Below are 23,310 nucleotides of genomic sequence, written 5' to 3'. Positions count from 1 at the left end.
CTCCGCCGCCGCGCCGCCGCCGCCCGGCGGCATCTGCCCCTACGCGCTGCTGGAGAAGGCGTACCAGCAGACGGTCGCATCTGGCACGCCGGCTGCGTCCACGGCCGTCATCGTGTCGCTCGCCGGCAGGGCCCTCAGGTGGGCGTACGTCGGCGACAGCGGCTTCGCCGTGTTCCGCGACGGCCGGATCCTGCACCGGTCGCAGCCGCAGCAATCCTATTTCAACTGCCCGTTCCAGCTCAGCTCCGACTCCGAGGAGAGCAACAAGGTCAGCGACGCGGCGGTGGGCGAGATCGCCGTGGAGGAAGGCGACGTGGTGGTGGTCGCGTCCGACGGGCTCTTCGACAACGTGTTCGACGTGATGCTGGAGAAGATCGTGCAGTCGGGCCTGGCGCTCAGCTTCACGCCCAAAAACATGGCCGACATCATCGCCAGCCAAGCTTACGCCGCGGCAAGGCGTACCCAGGACACGCCGTTCAGCATCGCCGCCCGGGAACACGGACGGAATAAATTCAGAGGGAAGAAGGACGACACCACCGTCGTCGTCGCCTTCATCGAGTTTCGGGACATAGCATGATCTTACCATAGCTACCTAGTAATGCAGTGATGAGTATCAGTATAGGAGTTCGCATGGTCTTGTCATAGGTAGTGATGTCCATTATTACATCGAAAAGGAGTTGGTAACTTCGTATGGTCTTACTACCATGGGAGTTAGCATGATCTTATCGAAGCTACAGTGTGTCATCACATTCTTTGGTTAAATCAATTATATTATTCTTTCTTGCAATGTATTACTAGCTTCGTTGGTTGAAAATTCTTTGGAAAACTATTACAGCACGTAGCCTGTATTGAAAGCGAAAAATTCCGAGTAACCTCATCAGCCACAACCAAGAAACTGTTACAGCATGAATAGTGATGAAGGGTGACAAAGCTACCAAGAACCATCACCAAAACAACTGGTGATTTCCTACATGATCACCCTGCTACTCCTAGCTAATATCGTGTATGAATGGGTCCACCTTCCACGGGAGTCGTGGCACCAATCTCATATTCCCGAGCTACCCTCAGCACAATCTGGATCACCCTGTTTTCCTTGTGCATAACCTGAGTTCCTGATGACTCTATTTGCGCTATGTGGCGCTTGAATTCTTGCAATCGCTCACAACTGCAGAGTTGGAGCCTGTGCCAACAAATAGATACATATCTGGAGCTCAATGAGGATCAACTGCGAAAAGAAGACAAGCTTGTTTTAGAGCAAAGCACACTTTGTAGAAACCAGTAAACACGTTATAAGCCATACATAAAGCATTACACATACAGCAACAAAGACTAATATTAATTGTGTTAAATGAACTAAGATTAAGGAAAATAAAGCACAAAATGCCGAACCAGCCTGTGATGTCTGTAAGGAGAGAGAGACTACCAGATGTCACTTCATCGTGGAACAAAAGGTTCAGAAGTCATATTTTGTTCTGCCACTCTTCAGGATTAGGCACAACATATCAGATAATTGAGAGGTTGAATTGTAGAAATCCCATGCCTCAAGCATCAAACGCTTTCTTGAACCTTTGAAATGAACAACCTAAGAACATTATATCAGATTTGGCATGCTATCATATTTAATGAAAAAGATACCGCATATAACAACATGCTCCAAAATATCAGCAAGTGTAACACTTGACAAGTGGCAAGTGGCAACAATAAAAAGCAGTGTACTGATTACAAAATAGCATGACTGTGCAACTAGTGGTTAAACAAAACTAAAATTCTATCATGAGGAGGACATGCATTAGAATAGGAAAAAATATGTACCTTAACATCCAAGGGCATACCATGAAATTGTCCAGCACCCTCAGGTGGAGTCCAATTATAAACTTCACAAGGCAAAAACAGAACAGATGCTCCATTGACTTCACCAGTAAATGTTTCATGCCTAGAAAATTTTCCAAAGGCTGATGATAGATAAGACTTCACAACCCATGCCAGTGCTAATTGATCACCAAGCATGCGGGACGCCTTCATATACTTTAGATTGTATGCTTTAAGAACTTCATTGAAGAATTCGATAGCCCTAAAAGCAAATGAAGGAATTATTTAAGGCAATGCCAAGTTTTCATCCTAAGATCTGTTACATAGATGTTCACTTACTTAGAGATGCCATCTCTGGTCCCTCTCACCGCTATAAATCCAGAGTTCAAGGGTTGGCCTTTGTTATTACGAAATGTAAGAGCAAGGTGCCAATTAGGATAGCTCGTGAAGATATGTCCAATATCCTCAACCACTGCCATATCAGAATCAGTGAAAACAAAATGACGAGCACAGTTCACACAGTCAACCTCCTCAAGTTTTAGCTCTAGAAAGTCCTATATATGGACCAGAAACACAAACATATCAGTTTTCTGGAAAAAATAACGCACATAGATGGTTGAACACAGTAATATTTCTAGATCACACAAGTAGTACTAAAGGAAAAGCATATGCAGGAAGATGTTTGCATGAAGCATACAAACTTACAATGTAGGACTTGATCCTCTGAAGCATCAGGTTGCCTCGAGAATAATTTCCCTCAATTGGCAGTATTGAGGCCTTCCCTTGATTTATTGACAATTTTGATTTAGGACCAGTCAATATTATCACATCGCTTCTTGGCATTGACACCTACAGAGTTCTAGAAATAAGATCAGACGTTAAACAAACATCCTCACAATCGTCAATGAAGGAAGATCATGTGTTCCTTCTAATTTTTAAGGATTCAAATTATATGCCAGAAGGCTAACAAAAGTACTATGTGGAAAAAGGGGGAGGGGAATAACAGTGGTATCAATGTTCTATTTTACAGTCTTCACTGTAATTTCTTATCTATCTTTACTACCATTGAACTATCTCTCAGTATTCTCTTAGCTGACAGTGATTTGAATCATTCCAAACTTTGATAATACAATATTTGATTATATTAATAGTTAGTAGTTAGTGGCCAGCACAAACAAGAGGAAAAGGAAGATCTACCTGTATGAAGCTGATGAAAGTATTAAGAATGGCCATGGACCTTTCCTCCTTGCTATAAAAATGCTTTCCAACAGTTACAACATCAGATGACCGTTTGCCAGCCCCAGCTGGGTCAGAACTGTAGGTTGTGAACACTGTAACAAAAGAAACATGTTCTCCAGGTTCACTTGATAGACTTATCTTATTCACAGCTTTAAGTCCTGAAGAAAATGGTAAAATGTAGTTAGTGGATACACAGCAGATGTGGATCCCGTTCACGCTATAGAAGTACGAATTATCTTATGTGGTATCCTGCAGCCTAACTGGCACTACTAAGCATATAGAGAACATGCTGTAAAAAAAAGCACATAGAGAACATCCTAGACCCTGGTCAATTTTACATTCAGAACAGCATGTACAATCTTTACAAAGCATTGATAACAGTATTCTTGTTCCCTAATCTCCTTTGAGGAGAAACCTTGGAGTCGCTTCAAACTGGTACAATGCAGTTAGAGCTTACAGTCCATATGAGAATCACAAGTCACAATGCGAGAAATCGGAACTAAGAGGAGGAGAAACCTTGGCACTGGAGGCGGTCGGGGCGGCCCTGGCCGGCGGCCGGGCCGAGCACGAGGCGATCGGGGCGCTTCGGCAGAGCAGGAGGAGGCATGCCCAACTCCCTCTCCTGCGCCCAGCTCAAGCGTAGCCTGGAAACTGCAAGAAGCGACACCAGATTGGATCGTCAGCAGGGCAGACCGCGCAGTGTGTGTGTGCTGGAATCGAGGGGTGGAAGGCGTCTCAGGGCCGTACCGGAGTAGATTAACGGGACGAGGAGGACGAGGAGCAGGAGCGGGATGAAGGGGACGGCGCGGCTCCGGGGCCTCGAGATCGCCATGGAAGCGGCGGCAGCGGCGGAGGAGAGCGAGAGCGAATCCCCCCTCGACGGCGGTGGATATTTTACATTCAACCACCGTTCTTCCGCGTAAATTCTATACGTGTGCTCCAAACTCCAGAGATTCCCTGCAGCAAGGGAAGGAGGGCTAGCGATGCAAATGTCCAACTTCAGAAGCACTCTCTCGCAAAAAGTACAGCACCGCCCCCGCCACCGAATGATTCTGATTCTCCCGAGCCCCATCGCCATGGCGCCTCTGCCCCGCGGGAGGTAATAAGCGGCAACACAACGCAAACTCCCAGCCCAGAGCGAGCCCGCGAGACCGAGGCGACCATCCCCGCCCCCCTCTCCATCCCCGCCCGAGCCCTCTCGCCCAGGCCGGCGGCCGGGATGTCCTCGTCGTCCGCCGCCGCCTCCGTGCCGGGGGCCGCGCCGGCGGACGCCCTCCGCCGCAACCGTATCATCTCCAGCAAGCTCTACTTCGACGTGCCGGGCTCCAAGGTCAGTCATCCGGCGGGGAGATGAGATGCTCCTCCGGTCACCCCCGATCACCCGCTTAATCCGTGGCTGCGATTGCCTGGCAGGCTCCGGTGGTCTACTCGACGGCGTACGACATCGCCTTCCTCGGCATCGAGAAGATGTGAGCTGCTCTGCCTCCCGCCTCTTCTCCACCGTTTGCCTAGCCACATAGACGTGCATCGGACCACGGCTTACGCGCGTCCTGTGATGTGCAGGCACCCGTTTGATTCCTCCAAATGGGGCCGCATATGCAGGTTCCTCACCAAAGAAGGCCACCTGGAGAAGAACCGAGTGGTGGAGCCATTGGAGGCTTCCAGGGAAGATCTGCTGGTGGTAGGAAACAATCTGTTTTCACTTGGTTCATACTGTCTGATACCCTTTAAGTTTGTTCCATGGCTCTGCTTGGCCAGGTTCACACGGAGGCATACTTGAACAGCCTCAAGAGCAGCTTCAGGGTTGCAGCCATTGTAGAGGTACTAGTTTCTCAGGGGAAGTTTAATTGGTGGCCTCATTGATACTCCCTCCGTTCACAAGACTACATACGTACTGAAATGAGTGAACAAACACGCTAAAGGCGTGTCTATATACATCCGATTCAGAAAAAAAAATACATCTAGAACTAAAATACATCTAGATACATCCTCTTTTATTCATTTTGATGACAAGTATTTCCGGACGGAGGGAGTAGAACATATTATATTTGTGAACGGAGGGAGTAGCAAATTACGATGGCGCGGTTTGCTAAACGAGATGTTTTATCTCAGGTTCCTCCACTAACTCTCATGCCTAATTGGCTCGTACAGCAAAGGCTACTGTACCCCTTCCGGAAACAGGTGATCTCTCGTGATTAGGTGCTCCCGTCTGCACTGAAAAGTACCAGGTGCATAATTTGGGTGCCACTGCCAGGGAAACTCTGTAAGCTAGTTCTTTTTTTCATAGGTGGGTGGGTCCATTTTATCAGCTAAACTTGCGCTTGAGAGAGGATGGGCAATTAATGTCGGTGGAGGGTTTCACCATTGTTCGGCGGAGGAAGGGGGAGGATTTTGTGCATACGCTGATATTTCGCTCTGCATTCAGTTTGCGTTTGTCCGTCTGGATATTTCAAGGTGAGAAGCCTATACTGGCTGGACTGTAACTGTAGAAACTATGTTCCTTAATCTCTGCAGACTATCTGTTTGGCTTATACAATGTATGTGCTTGCCTGACGGCTGCAAATATATTCTGTCAAATATCTGTGTTGGTAAGCATCCTCTGTCATGCCAATCTTGCTTTATTCCCTAGGGATTTTGCTATGCTTGTTCGCATCTTACCAAGCACCCTATGCTGCTTGGCTGGTTACCTAGTACATGTGTGAGCAGTGAATGCAAGGATGCAAACAAATGTGTACATTGCTTACTAACTATTTTAGCTTCATAAGCACCTATTCCCTTTTAAATACTTGCAGAGTAATGATCATAGATCTGGATGCTCACCAAGGAAATGGTCATGAGAAGGATTTTGCTAATGATGGTATGTCATATATTTTGTTCTTGTATGCATTTTGTTTTCACTACGATGACACAGTGATGCCAATTTTCACTTGCAGGAAGGGTTTACATTTTGGACATGTACAATGCTGGAATTTATCCGTTTGTAAGAACCACAATCTAGAATTCTTGTCACACCTGCGGAACGTCAATTTTTTGCTGCTGGTGGTTATGCTCTGACTACCCTTATGCAATATGTGGTTAAGGATTGCTTATGGTGTAGAGGTTATTTATCAAGAAATTTTTTGTCTGCGTCCTGGTGTTGAGCATAAGTTTTCTTCCCTATCCCATAAATGCATATTCTACATCATGTTCTGGAAGATACCATCCAGTTCAGATGGTGCAAAATAGGCATTTACCAGAACTAAAAGAACAGTAATCGCAGCTGTGTACTTAAATTAATTTTTAGTGTTGCTATGATATCTATGACACCCACTGTTTGAAGATTAGTCTGTTGTTATTGTCACCAGCTTTAACTTCAGTCATTGTGTATTATCATTTTCGTTTTACTTCGTACTAGTAATATTTCTTATGTTCTATGTGAACTGATGTGACTTTATTTTAGGATCATGCTGCTAAGCGATATATTGATCAGAAAATCGAGTTAGTTGTAAGTTGGACTTTACAAGCTGTTGATCATATTTTTCTTCATTTAATTCAAATATGAGTTGAGTACTCCATTGTGCATTTTCAGAGTGGGACAGAAACAGATGATTACTTGGATCAGCTTGACAAGGCTTTGAAGGTACCTTCACACTGTTATAGATGGGGTGCTCGCTAATAATTGCATTTATAAATGAAGTTGTCCTATGCACTGCAATTCTTAGGGACAAATAGGTGAAAGACGTTATGTTACGTGCCATATATGATACTAGAGTACTCTATGATACTACCTCCATACCAAAATGTCTTACAGTTTGTTATGGAGGGAGTATATCACATGATTTATGTTCTGAAGCTTATACTAAACTGGACATAGAGGTGACTTTTAATATACTATTTTAGAATGTGATGTAAAAGCATCGATAGTATTGAATGAAGTTATTTGCATCTATGTTCAACTGAAAAGGAGGTTTGAAATGGAAAATAATATATGATGAGTTCAAAGCAGTTGGCACTTTCCCTTTAACTATTCATTCTTGTTGTTCACAATTTAAATATAATTATTTTTACCAAACGCTATTTAGAGTTCCTTTTGGGGCATGTTGTTTGCAGGTCGCCCAAACTAGATTCCAGGCCCAGCTTATTATTTATAATGCTGGGACAGACATCCTGGATGGTGATCCATTGGGCAACTTGAAGGTACTTCTCTGATCAACTCAATATTTTGACAAAGATCAGATCCATAAGTAACTCCCTGTGCAGAATGTAGCTGCAACCTGCATAATTTTCTAGTGGTATCATCCCAAAGATTACAGAACTTAATCATGAACGCCTATTAACATGACTTGGTATAGTTCAATAATTCTCTACCTAAGCTAGATTTTTCTGCCCATAATGCCACAACAGTAAACTGGAAAATGATTGGGCGTAGAAGTATAATAAACAATAAATACTTATGAAGAGCATATTATTGCCTTTATTTTGCTTCTGTTCCCTGCACTAATTATTGTTACCACTGTTATACTGCTGCTGCATGCTTTCTCCCCAAATTCTAGATAAGCCCTGAAGGTGTGGTGATCAGAGATGAGAAGGTGTTCAGATTTGCAAAAGATCAGAACATTCCACTTGTCATGATGACATCAGGTGAGCGGCTTCTCCTGCATTCTGTGTTTTTTGTTCCTCTCCTGCAAATCACATACCGATTTGCTCATGCCCCACCGCCTTCTCAGGAGGCTACATGAAGTCGAGCGCACGTGTGATCGCAGATTCGATTACCAATCTCTCACAGAAGGACTTGATACAGCTAGGTAGCCAGCCAGAATAAACGAGGAGCCTCTGCCGCCCACAAGTGTTCAACCTGAAGGGCACATCCACTGGATGTATAGTCTGTAAGAAGAGGTTTGCCGTTCTATCATATCAGCATGTATGGATCATGAAAAGTCTTGTCACCTTGTACATACTGTCATAAGGCCTTTGTTTCCCAGAAGATTACGCAATGGGGAAGCCGAGAGCGCCATGATGACAAGAGAGACAACACCTGGAGATCCCCGTTGATCCCCATCATCAAACTATACTGTACGGGTTTCAGTTACTCCTATTTTCTCGTGGGAAGCCAATAAATACTGCTTAAAGAGTTTGCACTGTATAGATCTTGAAGGTTATCAAGAAGAGATACGGTATGATGTTTTTGTCGCGCCGGCTTTCCTGGCAAGACGGCTTTCATCGCCGGCTTGTTGGATGGTTTACAGTTATTATCTGTTTTGTAATTCCTGCTACTTGGAACTTGGTTCCTTCTCTTTTGATGACAGCTCTCGGCGGAAAGACACGGATAGTTGAAGCTGCCAGGAGACCATCTTGGTCGTTGGCACTGAGCCACCGAGCTTCATCATCCAGTGCTTGAATTTGATGCCAGACTATTCCTTTCCAATAAAATTCCTCGGTGCCTAGAGCCCTAGACCTTTCCTTGCTCATATACTGTTCAGGAGGTTGACCCAGCTTTGGTGCCAGCAAAAAAGGAGAATTTCAGAAAACCGATCCATCTCATGTCAAAACTGCAACATTAGGCCTTGTATAGACGACAAGTAACCAACTATCATCAAGCTGAAGACTACGTTACACTAAATAGGGGCCTTCAATCTAGACCCAAACACTACCAAAGCTCAACAATATACATGGATAAAAGACGATAGAAAGAAAAAACAGACAGGGCGCCATTGCCACCAGACAGAGTCATTTTCCTGCCTCCTTCTCGGGCTCCCTGACACGGTCAATACTGACTGACGTCCTACCTACGGCGACCTTGGGGGTGGCACCGGCGGCGCGTCTTCATCACCGCGTCCTCGACAACCTTCGTCAGAGCTTCCTCGAGCCATGTCGCGTCGACGACGTCGCCAGCCTCCTGCAGCGGACATTTTGTTAAGCTTCATCAGTAAGTACCCTGACCGCGTCATTATCCAGTTTAAATTACACTACGATCCAGTACTCATGCCAAGTCGTTGCAACGCCTGCTACATCGCTATGTTGTGTCTATAGTAAGTACTCCTACTTGGTCGTTGTCAGTGTCGGGAAGAACGTCAAGAAATTAATCAGGACGGATGTTGTACGGATGAGACTGCATCAAGCACGCGTCTTCTTCTTCTTCTTCTAACCGAAATAAGCATGCACCGCATACGGCTAAAACAAAGGCAGTGGTTAGTGGTTAGCAATCTGCAGCGCAGTTTGAAAAGGCATTTTACTTGTAGCACTGAGAAGCGACTTCTGGTTGACAAGAGAATGCCTCAAGGAAGGAGGGACGATGGCTCTACGGCTTTGCTTGGTCACATATCCAACTTCTTGGTCATATTCGTGGCCACATGGCAATGGGACCTTAACAGCTTGGAAACGTGTGCCATTCAAGTATGAGTATATTCAACTATATATACTTGCTTAATTGGTCAAAAGCGAGTTATGTCTCCTAAAACCAATTCAAACGTCCTGATTAACTTAATGCCAGTTTGACCCATGTCCGGTTCTCAGGAAAACTAGCTTGACCTAGTACAGCTTTCATCAGCGTAGTCACCGGCTAGTCCAGATTCTTCGAATCTTCCAAAAGCAGGGTTACAATCTTGAGTCAGTTGCTCCTCACAACATGGAGGACTCGAACTCAACCATACTGCAGTACAACACTCGGTACGGTTATAATGTGTCAAAAGATGTGCTACTCTGTTTTGATCTCTACTAATTTTCACAGGAACAAACTCCCTATCAACCAGAAGTGCCTTAATCTCGGCATCTAAATGAGCATAGACCGACCTAGATAAAGTGTCACCCAAAAGAGTGGCTAGAGCACATGAGGAATCCGATTGGAGAATCACTGGTTTATCAGTGCCATTCCTTGCATCGTCTCGCTGAGGTCAATCACGTTAAATTTTCCCTTCCTCTCGAGCAATAAAGCTAGTCAACTCCACACCAAATTAAATATTACTATCTCCTTTTCGGTTTGTAAAGCCGACATGGAGCTTCTTAGCCCAAGCTCATATGAGCTCGGGTGAACAGTAAAATCGAAATACGTTGAAAAAAATAAAAATTTCTGAAAAATTTTAGTGACAAACATTAACAAAGTTTTCAGTGCTTTCAAAATTTCATCATGATATGACATCCGAATTTTTTTAGAGTGACAAACATTAACAAAAGTTTTCAACGCTTTAAAAATTTCATCATGATATGACATTTGTAGAAGTTGTGGCCAAAAAAACAAAACCATTGCTCCAAAAATATCATTTTCAACAGCATTTTGGAATGATGTTTTCTTTTTTATTTCCATGGCTTCTACAAATGGCATTTTAGGATGAAACTTTGCAAGCGTTGAAAACTTTTGACAATGTTTGTCGTTATTATTTTTAGATATTTTTGATATGTTTTCAACAATTTTGGATTTTACTGTTCACCTGAGCTCATTTGAGCTCGAGACTAGAAGAGTTCTTTCGCCACACATTTTCTAGATCCATAATTTCAGTAGCATAATACAAGTTACATATCATAATAGTTAAATGCCATTAGAAAATTCAAATGTTATGTTTTGTACTCCCTCCGTTCCTAAATATAAGTCTTTGTAGAGATTCCACTAGATGGACTACATACGGAGTAAAATGGATGAATCTACACTTAAAATGCATTTATATACATTCGTATGTGGTTTATAGTGAAATCTCTACAAAGACTTATATTTAGGAACGGAGGGAGTATGAAATAGCTTTTGTAATATACAATTTGTATCACATGGGTCAAACAATCAATCTAGGAATACATGTGGGCCTTATAAACCGGAAAATAGAGAATAATACTCCCTCCGTGTGTCTTCTGAAATTTGACTTTGACCAAGGATTTGAATAATAAAATGTGGTGTACCCCCGGCATAATTCATTTTTTCGGCTTTTCAGATTTGTTAGCCATATTTTTGCTCTCCTTTAGATTTGGTGGCACATTAAATTGATCAAGGATTAAAAGGAAACTCACAGGTGCATGTAAAATTCTAGCACGCACACTTGCATTGCAGTTAATGTAAATTAATGTGCAAGTAAATGCGATTTTTTTCAAAACAAGCGTGCAAATTGAATGTTTTTTGCTAACTATGAAATTCAATCCACCACTCATCGTCTGTCTTAGTTGGAGAGATTTTTGAGTTGGGTCCTTTTAAACCAAAGGGAGTATGTTTCAAATAATTATACCATCCTAGACTTCTTTTGAATAGGAACTTAACAATATAATCCTGTAATGCTAGATTAAATTTGGTGGAGTACAACATAAACCACCCGTCGAGAAGTGTGTCACTTCACATGGTTTGTTATACCCCATCTTTAAGAATACATGGTTTATGTTATAGCTCCATTCCAAAAATAGTTTGTTAGCTAAAAACTGTATATCACTATATTTGTCTTGAGTTTTTTTAAAAAGAAGCCAAAGTTGCTCACTATAGGCTATGCAAAACCCAAGACGTCCTATTTGATAAGTGTGATTTATGGGTCGAGTTTTTCACTATCAACCCCAAAAAAACCAACCTGCCCTTAAGTAAAGTTGCCAGAGTATGATTAACCTCTGGATTTGAAATCGGAGTAACTAAAGTGTTAGTTGAACCCACTAGTGCAAACATGCGACCATATGGTTTTGCCGAGTTCATCTAATTTTTTTGCCGAGTTCATCAAATGGGATCGAGGAAAACGAAGCAGTACAAGCTCTTACCGTCATCCGCAACGTCAGGCTGGCCCGTGCAAGCGCGCTGCTCTGCTGTCTCGCCTCCACGGACACCACCGCGAAACTCCCTGTGCCCTTGAGCCGAGCGAGCAGCGAGGCCAGCACCTCCGACATGTCGCACTCCGCCCGCACCGTCACCCGCACGCCCACCTCCCGCGGCTGCTGACTCGGCGCCGTCGATGTCGACGTCGACGCCCCGGTGGTCACCTCGACCTCGACTGTCTTCCCCGAGGCGTTATCATCGCTTGCACTTTGGTTCAGGCCGAGCTGCGCCTCGAGCTGCAGGTTCTTCTCTCGGAGCTGGGTCACCTGGGATACCAGCTTCGCCATGTACTCCGTCGTGCTCGCGAGGACGTTGGCCTTGTCTTTCTGCAGAACGAATGAAGGATCGCAATGAGATGTTGTGATTTGTGAATCTTGCACCCATGGCGAGATGATCTTTTGTTTGGACTCGTACGTACCTTGGAGCCGGGAGGGAGCAGAGCTCTGAGGGTCTGGAAGCTGTCGTTGAGCCGCTCGCGCCGGCGCCGCTCCGAGATCACGTGGTGCAGCTGGCTGGTGGTGGACGGCGCGCTGCTGTCCTCGCGGTGCCGCGTGGCGTGCTCCGGCCGGTTGCGCATTGCCATGTGCACGCTTGCCAGGAGGGAGATGCACGTCTTGATCATCCTCTGCCCCGGCGCGCCTGGCCGCGGCCGCGCCCTTGGCGGGAGCGCCGCGCGATACGGCTTGAACGCCGTCGTCCGCCGCGGCGACGACCGCTGCGAGCGGTGGCTGGCCAGCCAGGGTGGACACGGTGGAAGCGGCGGCGTGGAGGTGGTCGACATACCGGAGGAGGGGACGACCGCGAGCATTGCCTGCACCATTAAGGCATAGTCGTTGGCTTCGGCGATCGGAGCGAGCAAGCCGGGCAGCGGCGACGCCTGCATCATCGGTGGCTGCGTGGATGGCTCGCCCGGCGCTGCTACCGGCGTCGCCATTGCGCGAATGAGAGAGGAGTACTCCGGGCTCCCGATCGAGAGTGACGGCACGGGAGAGGACGAAGACGACAGCCCTGCCGGCGGCAGCTGGAGGAGGTCCTCCAGGAACGACTGGTGCACGTGATCCGCCACGGCCGCCGCTGCCACCGATGCAGTCGACAGCCCGATCTCGACCTCGCCGCTCTCGCATCCCATGAACACCGCCATCTGCCGCGATCATCGGCTCAGCCCATGAATACGCGCCATTGACGCAATGCGTAAAAATAACGAGGCGTCGCCGTTCATGTACGTACCTTCGCGCCGGTTTCCTGCAGGAACAAACAAAGAGCAAACGAGCAAAGGTCAGCCACCAGCTTCAAAGTTCAAACACAGACCGAACTGTCGCAATCGACAGTTTGCAAGACGAAGAGAAGTTTCGTAGACGCTGACTGACATGGTAGAACTGCTGCTGCACCTGCAGCGAAGCCGACGCCGTCAGGTCCGGCTCCGGTAGCTCCATGTAGGCGCGGCCCTCCCTGTACGCCCACCCGGGCACGCACCTGCATGTTCGACCAGCCGTCGTCAGAGAGAATGATGGGTCTCAAAGAACCTGAGCACTGAGCTGTACTCCCTCCGTTCGGAATTATTTGCCGCGAAAATGGATGTATCTAGATGTATTCTAGTTCTAGATACATCCATTTCGGAGACAAGTAATTCCGAACGGAGGGAGTACATTGCAATGCGTACCCGCTTACGACGGCGCAGAGCGCTCCCCGGTACGCCTCGAAGCTCGCCCGTGCGCGAGCACCGCCGCCGCCGTCGATCCACGCGTCCAAGCAGAATAAATGGCTGGCGAGCACCACAACAAACTACGCCGTAAAGAGCAGAGGACGGAAAGACTCGAGGAGACAACGGCGCCGCAGCGCGACACGAGAGGACGTACGAACCTTGATGGGAGCTGGGCGGTCACCGGCGCCCAGAGGCAGAGATAGAGGCAGCCGGGGACGCGCGCAGCCGCGCGCTCCAGGACGATAGCCCGGGGCACCGCAGCGAGCGCGAAGACGGAGTCCATAGACACCGAAACCACCGTGCGGGGGGCGTCCCTCTCATCTTAGGAGGCGGCCGGCTCCAAGGTCCATGGCCGTTGCACTCTGTCTCTGACCGGCGCGTACTACCGCCGCCATGATGGCGGGCGGGCGCGCGCGCGTATGTATGTGGAGGCTGGAGAGAAGCGAGTCGATGTGGCAACCGGGAGTTGGTGAGAGGGGTCGGGTCGTTTGAAAAGTACAAAAGCCACGTGGACTCGGTCAAACTTCCAAAGGCATGGGGATGGGAGGATTTATCCTAAGGTTGTATAGTAAGCACGGCTTGCCTAATTTGGAAGTTCTACCTTTCTTTATCGGGGTAATACTAGGACTTAATCGCATTCACGTCAAAATACCAGTTCCCCCTTCTTTTTGTGTTGGGTCCAAATACTCCCTTCGTCCCTGTTTGCATATGGTCATCATATTTCGTGATTTAATTTTCACTATCAATAAAACAAATAATATAGAGTAATCTGCAAGACAACTAAACAAAATGGCAATTTGCCATAAAATTATACCAATGAAAAAATTGGTAAAAATGAATCCAATGATATAATTTTTGTTGCATACGATATATTTTATTCGATAATTTCATGATCTAAGTTGAGCATTAGAATGTGTGTGCGCCATGTAACTATGGACAAAGGATGTACTCCCTCCGTTCCTAAATGTAGGTCTTTTTAGAGATTTCAAATGGACTACCACATACAGATGTATATAGACATATTTTAGAGTGTAGATTCACTCATTTTATTCTGTATGTAGTCACTAGTTGAAATATCTAGAAAGACTTATATTTAGGAACGGAGGGAGTACAAAATACTCTCACCATGCAGCAGATTGCCACTAACTCTTAATGGCCTTTTGTTTGCGGGCCTAAGAGCCTATTTGTTCATCAGTAAAGTGAAGGAAAATGTAGGAATTTTTTTGTGACATTATTCATTCATCTGGTTCAAAGAATTGGAGAAAAACAGAAGATAAAGAAACATTTAGAAAAAACATATATACAATCTACATAGACCTCTTGTCAGAATTCCTATATCAAAAGTGCATACCCAATGTCCTTAGAGACATATACCATTTTAGTTTTTCCTCTTCATGTTGTTTAATTTCAATCTACAATGTTTCTTAGGATTCATGTGTTTTTCTATCTATTGTGGGGACTTAGTTTTAAAATTATTGTTTATCAGGATTCATGTGTTTCTCTGTCCCCATGGACCAAACACTAAACTTTACAAAAAAAAAAGATTTTCAACCATCTAATTTGCACATGTATTCATATCATACTCGTGCTTTTCTTTCTCCCTCTTTGTGTTTTGTTGGAAGGTAGTTGCCTAAAACAACCCATAAGAGGATGCTATAGCAAGGTCATTCTCACTCTATGTGAGGATCTTTCATGGCCTAGTATCACTATATTTTTGAGTGGAATATTTGTTTACAAAAGGGGTTTAAATCGCCAGCCTTCGCATCATGTTATTTACAAAGTCAGTTTTACACAAAGCAGTCCTAGAGAGTTAACTTGTGGCAAGTGCAAAAAATGGACATGGAATTAAAGATTGCAAAGACAATGTGCATTATATGGTTTGTAAGAAAGATTCTCACAGAATTGAGGATCACACTGTACTCAAGCAACCCAAGCTAGTGGCTAAGTACATAGATATGGGCTAAATGACTAGATGTCTGTTGGTTCAGAACACCAAAGGAGTTTTTTTTCCTCTGAACATGCCAACCCTATGACCATTATTAGTGTGAGCTCCGTCCAGCTGTGAGACAACATTATCCCGAGGGTTTAATGCAATGTTTGATTGGAATTCGGCATGAAGAGCCAAGTTTCATGGAAATAATGCTTTTTTATGAGATTTCTCGACAAAGCAAAATTGGTGTACTTGAAGAATTTCAAGCTTTTTTGAAGGGCACTGCTGTTGTGATTGAGGTGGATTTTTGGAATTCCACAGTAAGTCTAAGGGCAACCTTCATACAATCTGGCTTGTAATGACATGGTACCTGACTTCTTATGACACTGTTTTGGAGCCTGTGAGATAGGATAAAATTGATATGGAAATACCTGACTCCTTAAGACACTGTCTTGGAGCCTGTGAGATAGGATGAAATTGGTATGGAAATACCTGACTCCTTAAGACACTGTCTTGGAGCCTATGAGATAGGATGAAATTGATATGGAAAAACTTAACTCCAAGGATGAAATTAGATTTACAGCGGGGGTGAGGGATTTGCATAGGATTCCTATTGGCACATAAATAACCACTGAAGAGTTGATGTTGTATGATACTGCATATTGACAGGCACACAAGGGTCAGGAATCTTGTTGTTATTTAAAAAGTTATATTGTTCCTACATTTTCAAATGGTCCAAAAGACCGCAGACACCCCAACCATCATAAGATGTTTCTCGGGTTTATTAAATTTAGTAATCCAAACATCAAACAAAGCCTGTATAGTATCCGACAAATCCAACAATTGAAAGCATGTTTCTAAATGTTCCAAAGCACTCTAGAGATAAAGCTTTGCATGAAAATATGATCAATAGATTTAACCTTGCATAAAAAAGGACAATGTTTACTATCAGTCCAGCCTCTCCTCATCAGGTTATCTTCAGTTAAGACACCTTTTCCAAGCACCAACCACATAAAGACTTTAATCCTAGGAGGCATTTTGACTTTTCAAAGAATATTTTGAGGAAATTTAACCCCATCCTCAAACAGGTATCTATAATATAATTTAGCAGAGTAAAAGGTCCATCTAATAGTATCCTTTTGATCACTGAGCTCAAGATTCTCACAAACCTCTTTAATATGATCCCATAATTCTAAAGAATGCCCACATGTCAGGCTTGAGAGGTGCTGGCAGATGGTTGGGATGAATTCCCACCTAAGACTATCACCATGGCCATTAGGGGGCCGACCTGTCGCGCGGATCTAACCACAGACACTTCCACCTAAAGCACCTATTACGTTTCCGGGGTCGTTGACCCGGCGTCCACCGTGTAGAAGTAGATGCCGCCCAGCCGATGAGGAACCGCTCATCCAGCACGGATGCTAGCGTCAGGAGCTGCATGCTCGCCAAGATGCTTAATTGAAATATATGAACACCAAGTTACAAATTCAATGCAGCTTATCTTCAATAGTTGTGAAAGGTTTATTCTACGTGGGAGTTCAAGTCATGGTCCACTCACATTGAAACAATACTTCATCATAAGTTTGACACTATTTTGCTACTTGACACAATAAGAGCAACTTCAACGCACCGATCAATTTTGTCTGCGCACGTCCGTTTGGGTCGGCGCGGACAGAAAAATCGGTCCAACGTGGCGACCCTAACGAACGCACGTCCGTTTTTTGTCTGCCTGCGACCCATTCTCGGCCCAATTTCGAGCCTCATTTGCGTCGGCATGGACACAAAATGGACGCGCGCGCGCTCACCTACTCCCCCCGCTAGTTGGTGGCACATTTGCCATCCTCTCTCACCCCATATCGACAGCAAACCCTCGCTCGCCTCCACCGCGTCGCCGCCCATTTCCGGTGCCTCTGCCAGTACCCGGTGCCGACACACCTCCCCCCAATGCCGTCACCTCCCACGTCATCATTGCTGTGTTTGGCCCTGAGTACTTGAGAGAGCCGACTCCTTAAGATACAACCCGCTTGTTGGCGATGAATGCCAGCAGGGGCTTCCCAGGGCCAGGGATGCTTGTCAGCATAGACTGCATGCACCGGTATTGGAAGAACTGCCCTTCTGCTTAGCAAGGGCAGTATAAGGGCCATGTTAGGGCTTGCACTGTCATACTTGAGGCCGTGGCCTCACACGATCTCTGGATCTGGCACTCTTTTTTTGACATGGCCAGATCACACAATGATATCAATGTGCTTCAACGCTCACCGGTGTTTGCATGGCTTGCCGAAGGCAACAACCTGCCGGTGAATGTTACCATCAACGACCACAGCTATGACAAAGGATACTACCTAGGTGACGGTATCTATCCTCAGTGGACCACTATTGTTAAGACAATCCCCAACCCTGTCAGAGAGAAGAGGAAAAGATTTCCCCAAGAGCAAGAGAGTGCTAGGAAGAACGTCGAGCGTGCCTTTGGTGTTTTGCAATCTCGATGGGGCATCGTTCGGTATCCTGCTAGGACTTGGAGCACCAAGAAGCTGTGGGAGGTGATGACAGCTTGTGTGATCATGCATAATATGATCGTAGAAGATGAGCACCCAGAACATATCTATAATCAAGGGTTTCAGTTTCAGGGTGAGAATGGTGTGCCTGAGCATGGAGGAGCAGCAATGTTTGAACAGTTCATCCAATTTCATTATGAAATGCGTGATTGAGAAATTCATATGCAGCTGCAAAATGATTTGGTTGAGTATATGTGGGCCCATGTTGGCAACCAATAGATGTATCTTATTTTCACATGTATCTGAGACAATTTAATTTTTATTCGGCTTGTAAAACTATGCTTAATTGATTTGGTTTTGAAACTATGCTTTATTTGGTTGTGAAACTATGCTATTTTTTGTATGTTTGCTTGTGAAATAATGCAAAATGATGGCATATTTGTTGAAAAAGGGCGGCCAGCCGGCCACATCGGTAAATATGAGTCGGCGTGTTGAACGCACTACTGGCCCAAATAAAAAAGTGGGCGGACGCCGAGTGGGCGGCCGACTCAAACGGACAAAAAGCGAACAAAAGCGCCGTCCGTTTGGATTGGCGCGTTGAAGTTGCTCTAAGTCTTTTGTGTTTTAAGGCCCATTTCCGAAATTCTCCAAAGAAAGATATGTTTAGACTCATTGCCCAGTCGAAGATGTGGAGGCCAAGATAAATAATGTGAGATTCATGGCCTCAACAGATGGTTGGTTCTTACCGAGGCTTTGTTTCTTCTTTCACCGGTTGCTAGTACGAGGCTCCAACTATACAAATAAGACCTGGAGACATCCATATCTTTTCTTTTTGTTGCAAAAATGGAGACATCCATATCAGCGGACTACCCCAATTTTCCAACATATTTCTCTCTTCCTTTGTGAAAACTTTTCAAAAGTCAAAACAAAAATCACGGAAAATCCAAAAAAATCATAATATAATCGTTTTTACACGGTCTATTTTCTCCCAACGATAATATGTCTATCCTATGAACCATGTAGGAACGTTCTGTGCTGTAAAAAGAAGTAGAATGTTCCACGCTGTAAAAAAGAAGGCAGAGACGTTCCATCTCTGATTAATAACTACGTAGACTTTCCCACTTCAGCTACTCGTATTTTACAGCACGGATTGGACTAGTATGGCATAAATTGCTCGACGAGTTGACGAAAAACATCTATACATATAAAATAATTAAGATACGGTGCGAATGGATATGAAGTCTGAAGTCTGAACGTGGATTATTCGCAAGAACTTCAGAAGAATTTAGCAGGAAAACTTTTACTTTCTCGCTAGCGACACAGATCAAGCGGGTTGAACCATGATGACCAGGAGAAGACGTCGTGTGCCATTCCGGGAAAGTGTTGCTTCGAAGAAACAAAGAAGCCCTGTGGTCTGTTTCATGGACCTTTAGGTGAACAGTAGTCTTACTGTTATTACGGCATGCGTTCAGACCGCTTTGGCAATTCCTTGCTAGATTTTTTTTCTTCTTCTGAAAATGCCGTCTGTGTCTGCCCTAAAAGAAAGGGCCATGTGTGATATTTCCTTCTTCCGACGCAAACAAGAGTATTGGGTTTTACTATTATATTTTCCGAAAGAGTGTCGGATTTTTGAGACAATCTAGATTTGATGTTTTGAAAGGAAGGTAAAGAAAGAAAGAAAGAATACACTGCGAGAGGACGATGATGTTGGGCCTTAAGAACTCGAGTAAATTGCATAAAACCACCATTTTAAAGGTTAGATTTATGAAAACCACTACAAAACATTTTTTTGATAGAAAACATCAATGTCTTTAGTAATCTTTTTGCAAAAACCACTGATCGACGGATTAGAGTCGTTTGAGCGCGTTTATGACAGATGGGTCCCTGTTTTTGCTTACGTGGCGTAACGGTTTGGGTTTAAAGCAAAAAAGTCCCTCAATTTTCTTCCTCCATGCAGCCCAGACCCTCCCCACGGGGTAGTCCCAATACTTCCTCCACACCCGACTAGCATGCCCGCCGCCGCTCCCTCCACGGGCCGCCGCCGCCCCTCCCTCCGCAGGACGTAGGCCGCCGCCGCTCCCTCCATGGCCACCGCCGCTCCCTATGCAGGACGTGGGCCGCCGCCACTCCCTCCATGACCGTCGCCGCCGCTCCCTCCGCAGGACGCTGGCCGCCGTGCGCCGTCGTCGCTCGGGACCGTATCCGGTCAAATCGGCCTCCAACGCCCCCGCCCGGCACCGGATCCAGCAGGAATGCCTCGGCCAGATCGGCGTGGTGAGCGCGTGGGGCAACAACGTCCACATCCCCGTCGGTCATGGGGCGGCACCAGGCCGCGGCGACCATCTCTGCCGGCCTGCGACGGCCACGCCGCCCGCGACGGCCATCCCTGCCCGCGAAGAAGAGGCACCGGCGTTGCCATGCCGCCTGCGAAGAAGAGCTCGTGTGGAGGCCGCGTCCTCGACGAGCTGCAGTTGGCCGGCCGAGGAGCTTGAGGTGGTTGCGCTCCAAACGATGCTCTAACCCTCATGGACGTCCGTCCTGTTCTGTTCCCATACCCCGATGGCCACCCTCTCGCCGGCGACGAGCGTCCCGTTCTGCTCTCGCTGTGCTGCTGGTTTTGTGCACACGGGGGCCTAATTGCGTTTTCATTTTTTGATTAAGGGGTGTCCATAAAAATTGTTGGGACTAGTTTGTAAATATAGATAAAAAACCATTTGGCATGAAAAGTTATGCCACATAAGCAAAAACAGGGACCCATCTGTCATAAACACGCTCAGACGACTCTAATCCGCCGATCATTAATTTTTGCAAAAAGATTACTAAAGACATGATGTTTTCTGCCAAAAAGATGTATTGTAGCAAACCTAACCTTCAAAGTGGTGGTTTTATGCAATTTACTCTAAGAACTCGGCCAATTATCCTCGTGGACCAACCAACATGACAAAGGCCCTTTTTTGAGACAAATCCCATGTTGGACATGAATGGGCTTGCCGGAAACTGTAGTTAAATGCACCATTGATACATCAACAGATCAACTTATCTCCAATGGAGAACTCAAAACCGCCGCGTCCATCCATAACCCCTCGCGACGCCTCCCCCTGGGTGACGCCAGGGCCCCATGAACCCTAGCGCCGCAGGCCACCCCCTGCGCCTCCTCCTGCCACGCTGCCATCGGCATGGGCCACGGTGGCGGCGGGCCTGGCGCCGAAGGCACCTGGGCGGGTGGATGCTGCGGGATCCCATCTGAGGCGGAGGGGCGGCACCTCTTGTGGGAGTCCGAAGGCAGCGGCTAGGGCGGCGACCCTATGCCATGCGGCGGTGACCGAAGATCCATAGCCGGCGGAGCGGCGGCCCTAAGATGGACAGTGGTGGTGGCAGTGCCCATCCGGGGGGGTTGGCTAGTCTGTGTGGAGATGGTAACGGCGGTGGCTGCGGATCCAACGCCCCGATCGGATCTGTCGCGGGGTGGCCTCGCGCCGACCAGCGGCGCGTGGAGGGACTGGTGAGGAGATGACGAATCTCCGCCGGAGTACCGACGGTGGCGTACGTCTTTGTGGCGAGGTTCCGTTCGGTTTCAGCCAGCCGCGAGATCGGGACGACATGGCTTCCGGTGAAAACCGCGCCTGACCGCGGTCATGGTGGCATCTCCGACGTCATTCCTGAAGGAAATATGCCCTAGAGACAATAATAAAATTATTATTTATTTCCTTATTTCATGATAAATGTTTATTATTCATGCTAGAATTGCATTAACCAGAAACTTAGTACATGTGTGAATACATAGACAAAACATATTGTCCCTAGTATGCCTCTACTTGACTAGCTCGTTAATCAAAGATGGTTATGTTTCCTAATCATAGACATGTGTTTTCATTTGATGAACGGGATCACATCATTAGGAGAATGATGTGATGGACATGACCCATCCGTTAGCTTAGCATTATGATCGTGTTAGTTTCATTGCTACTGCTTTCTTCATGACTTATACAAGTTCCTCAGACTATGAGATTATGCAACTCCCGAATACCGAAGGAACACTTTGTGTGCTACCAAACGTCACAACGTAAAAGGGTGATTATAAAGGTGCTCTACAGGTGTCTCCGAAGGTATTTATTGGGTTGGCATAGATCGAGATTAGGATTTGTCACTCTGTGTTTAGGAGAGGTATCTCTGGGCCCTCTCGGTAATACTCATCACTATAAGCCTTGCAAGCGCTGTGACTAATGAGTTAGTTGCGAGATGAAGCATTACGGAACGAGTAAAGAGACTTGCCAGTAACAAGATTGAACTAGGTATGATGATACCGACGATCGAATCTCGGGCAAGTAACATACCGATGACAAAGGAAACAACGTTTGTTGTTATGCGGTTTGACCGATAAAGATCTTCATAGAATATGTAGGAACCAAATGAGCATCCAGGTTCCGCTATTGGTTATTGACCGGAGATGTGTCTTGGTCATTTCTACATAATTCTCGAACCCGTAGGGTCCGCACGCTTAACGTTCGATGACGATTGGTATTATGAGTTTATGTGATTTGATGTATCGAAGGTTGTTCGGAGTCCCGTATGAGACCACGGACATGACGAGGAGTCTCAAAATGGTCGAGACGTAAAGATCGATATATTGGAAGGCTATATTCGGACATCGGACAGGTTCCGAGTGATTCGGGTATTTTTTAGAGTACCGGGGAGTTACGGGAATTTTCCGAAAGAAGTAATGGGCCTTATTGGGCTTTAGTGGAGAGAGGGGAGAAGGGCCAAGAGGTGGCGCGCGCCTCCCCCCTGCCCAAGCCGAATTGGACAAGGGGTGGGGGCGCAGCCCCCCTTTCCTTCTCCCTCTCCCTCTCTTTCCTTCTCTCCTACTCCGAATAGGAAAGGGAATCCTACTAGGACTTGGGAGTTCTAGTAGGACTCCCTATGCTTGGCACGCCCCCTAGGTCGGCCGCCTCCTTCCTCCCTCTTTTATATACGGGGGAGGGGAGCACCCCAAGAAGACACAAGTTGATCTTTAGCTGTGTGCGATGCCCCCCTCCACAGTTTTCCATCTCGGTTATATCATCGTAGTGCTTAGGCGATGCCATGCGTCGGTAACTTCATCATCACCGTCACCACGCTGTCGTGCTGACGGAACTCTCCTTCGGCCTCAGCTGGATTTAGAGTTCGAGGGACGTCACCGAGCTGAACATGTGCAGATCGCGGAGGTGCCGTGCGTTCGGTACTTGATCGGTTGGATCGTAAAGACATTCGACTACATCAATCGCGTTACTTAAATGCTTCCGCTTTTGGTCTACGAGGGTACGTGGACACACTCTCCCTTCTTGTTGCTATGCATCACCTAGATAGATCTTGCGTGATCGTAGGTTTTTTTTTTGAAATTACCGCG

At 46.2% G+C, this 23,310-nt stretch overlaps 2 protein-coding genes and 1 pseudogene across 11 annotated transcripts; 1 reads left to right on the top strand and 2 right to left on the bottom strand.

Moving 5' to 3' along the window:
- Positions 1-848: 848 nt before the first annotated feature.
- On the bottom strand, positions 849-4,126 carry LOC123156137 (uncharacterized). Of its 2 annotated transcripts, none has more exons than XR_006477857.1 (8): positions 3,796-4,126; positions 3,565-3,699; positions 3,007-3,206; positions 2,515-2,658; positions 2,149-2,363; positions 1,833-2,071; positions 1,424-1,582; positions 849-1,225 (listed from the first exon to the last, which is right to left on the bottom strand). XR_006477857.1 is itself a non-coding variant. In XM_044574304.1 (8 exons), exons 1-7 carry the CDS (start codon positions 4,124-4,126, stop codon positions 1,454-1,456), a joined length of 1,413 nt encoding a protein of 470 aa, XP_044430239.1. In that variant the 3' UTR covers positions 849-1,225; positions 1,424-1,453. The 2 variants fall into 2 exon arrangements, 1 of the variants encoding a protein (XP_044430239.1); XM_044574304.1 differs by having other exon boundaries at positions 1,813-2,071.
- LOC123156138 (histone deacetylase 2) lies at positions 4,080-8,495 on the top strand. 9 transcript variants are annotated; one of them, XM_044574312.1, is made up of 15 exons: positions 4,080-4,378; positions 4,462-4,517; positions 4,612-4,729; positions 4,807-4,869; positions 5,161-5,229; positions 5,336-5,502; positions 5,841-5,905; positions 5,982-6,028; positions 6,488-6,532; positions 6,617-6,667; positions 7,138-7,224; positions 7,581-7,668; positions 7,755-7,913; positions 8,010-8,201; positions 8,334-8,495. In XM_044574312.1, exons 1-13 carry the CDS (start codon positions 4,268-4,270, stop codon positions 7,847-7,849), a joined length of 1,062 nt encoding a protein of 353 aa, XP_044430247.1. In that variant the 5' UTR covers positions 4,080-4,267; the 3' UTR covers positions 7,850-7,913; positions 8,010-8,201; positions 8,334-8,495. The 9 variants fall into 9 exon arrangements, with proteins under 9 accessions (XP_044430247.1, XP_044430246.1, XP_044430245.1 ...); XM_044574311.1 differs by having other exon boundaries at positions 7,755-7,923; positions 8,013-8,201; XM_044574309.1 differs by having other exon boundaries at positions 4,081-4,378; positions 7,755-7,923.
- A 111-nt stretch (positions 8,496-8,606) lies between these two features.
- LOC123156140 (putative transcription factor bHLH041) lies at positions 8,607-13,876 on the bottom strand (annotated as a pseudogene).
- Positions 13,877-23,310: the final 9,434 nt, after the last annotated feature.

This window comes from Triticum aestivum, chromosome 7B (genome assembly GCF_018294505.1).
Source record: "Triticum aestivum cultivar Chinese Spring chromosome 7B, IWGSC CS RefSeq v2.1, whole genome shotgun sequence".
NCBI classification, from domain to species: domain Eukaryota; kingdom Viridiplantae; phylum Streptophyta; class Magnoliopsida; order Poales; family Poaceae; genus Triticum; species Triticum aestivum.
Note: the sequence above shows the minus strand (reverse complement) of the source record. Positions and strands in the feature narration are given on the sequence as shown.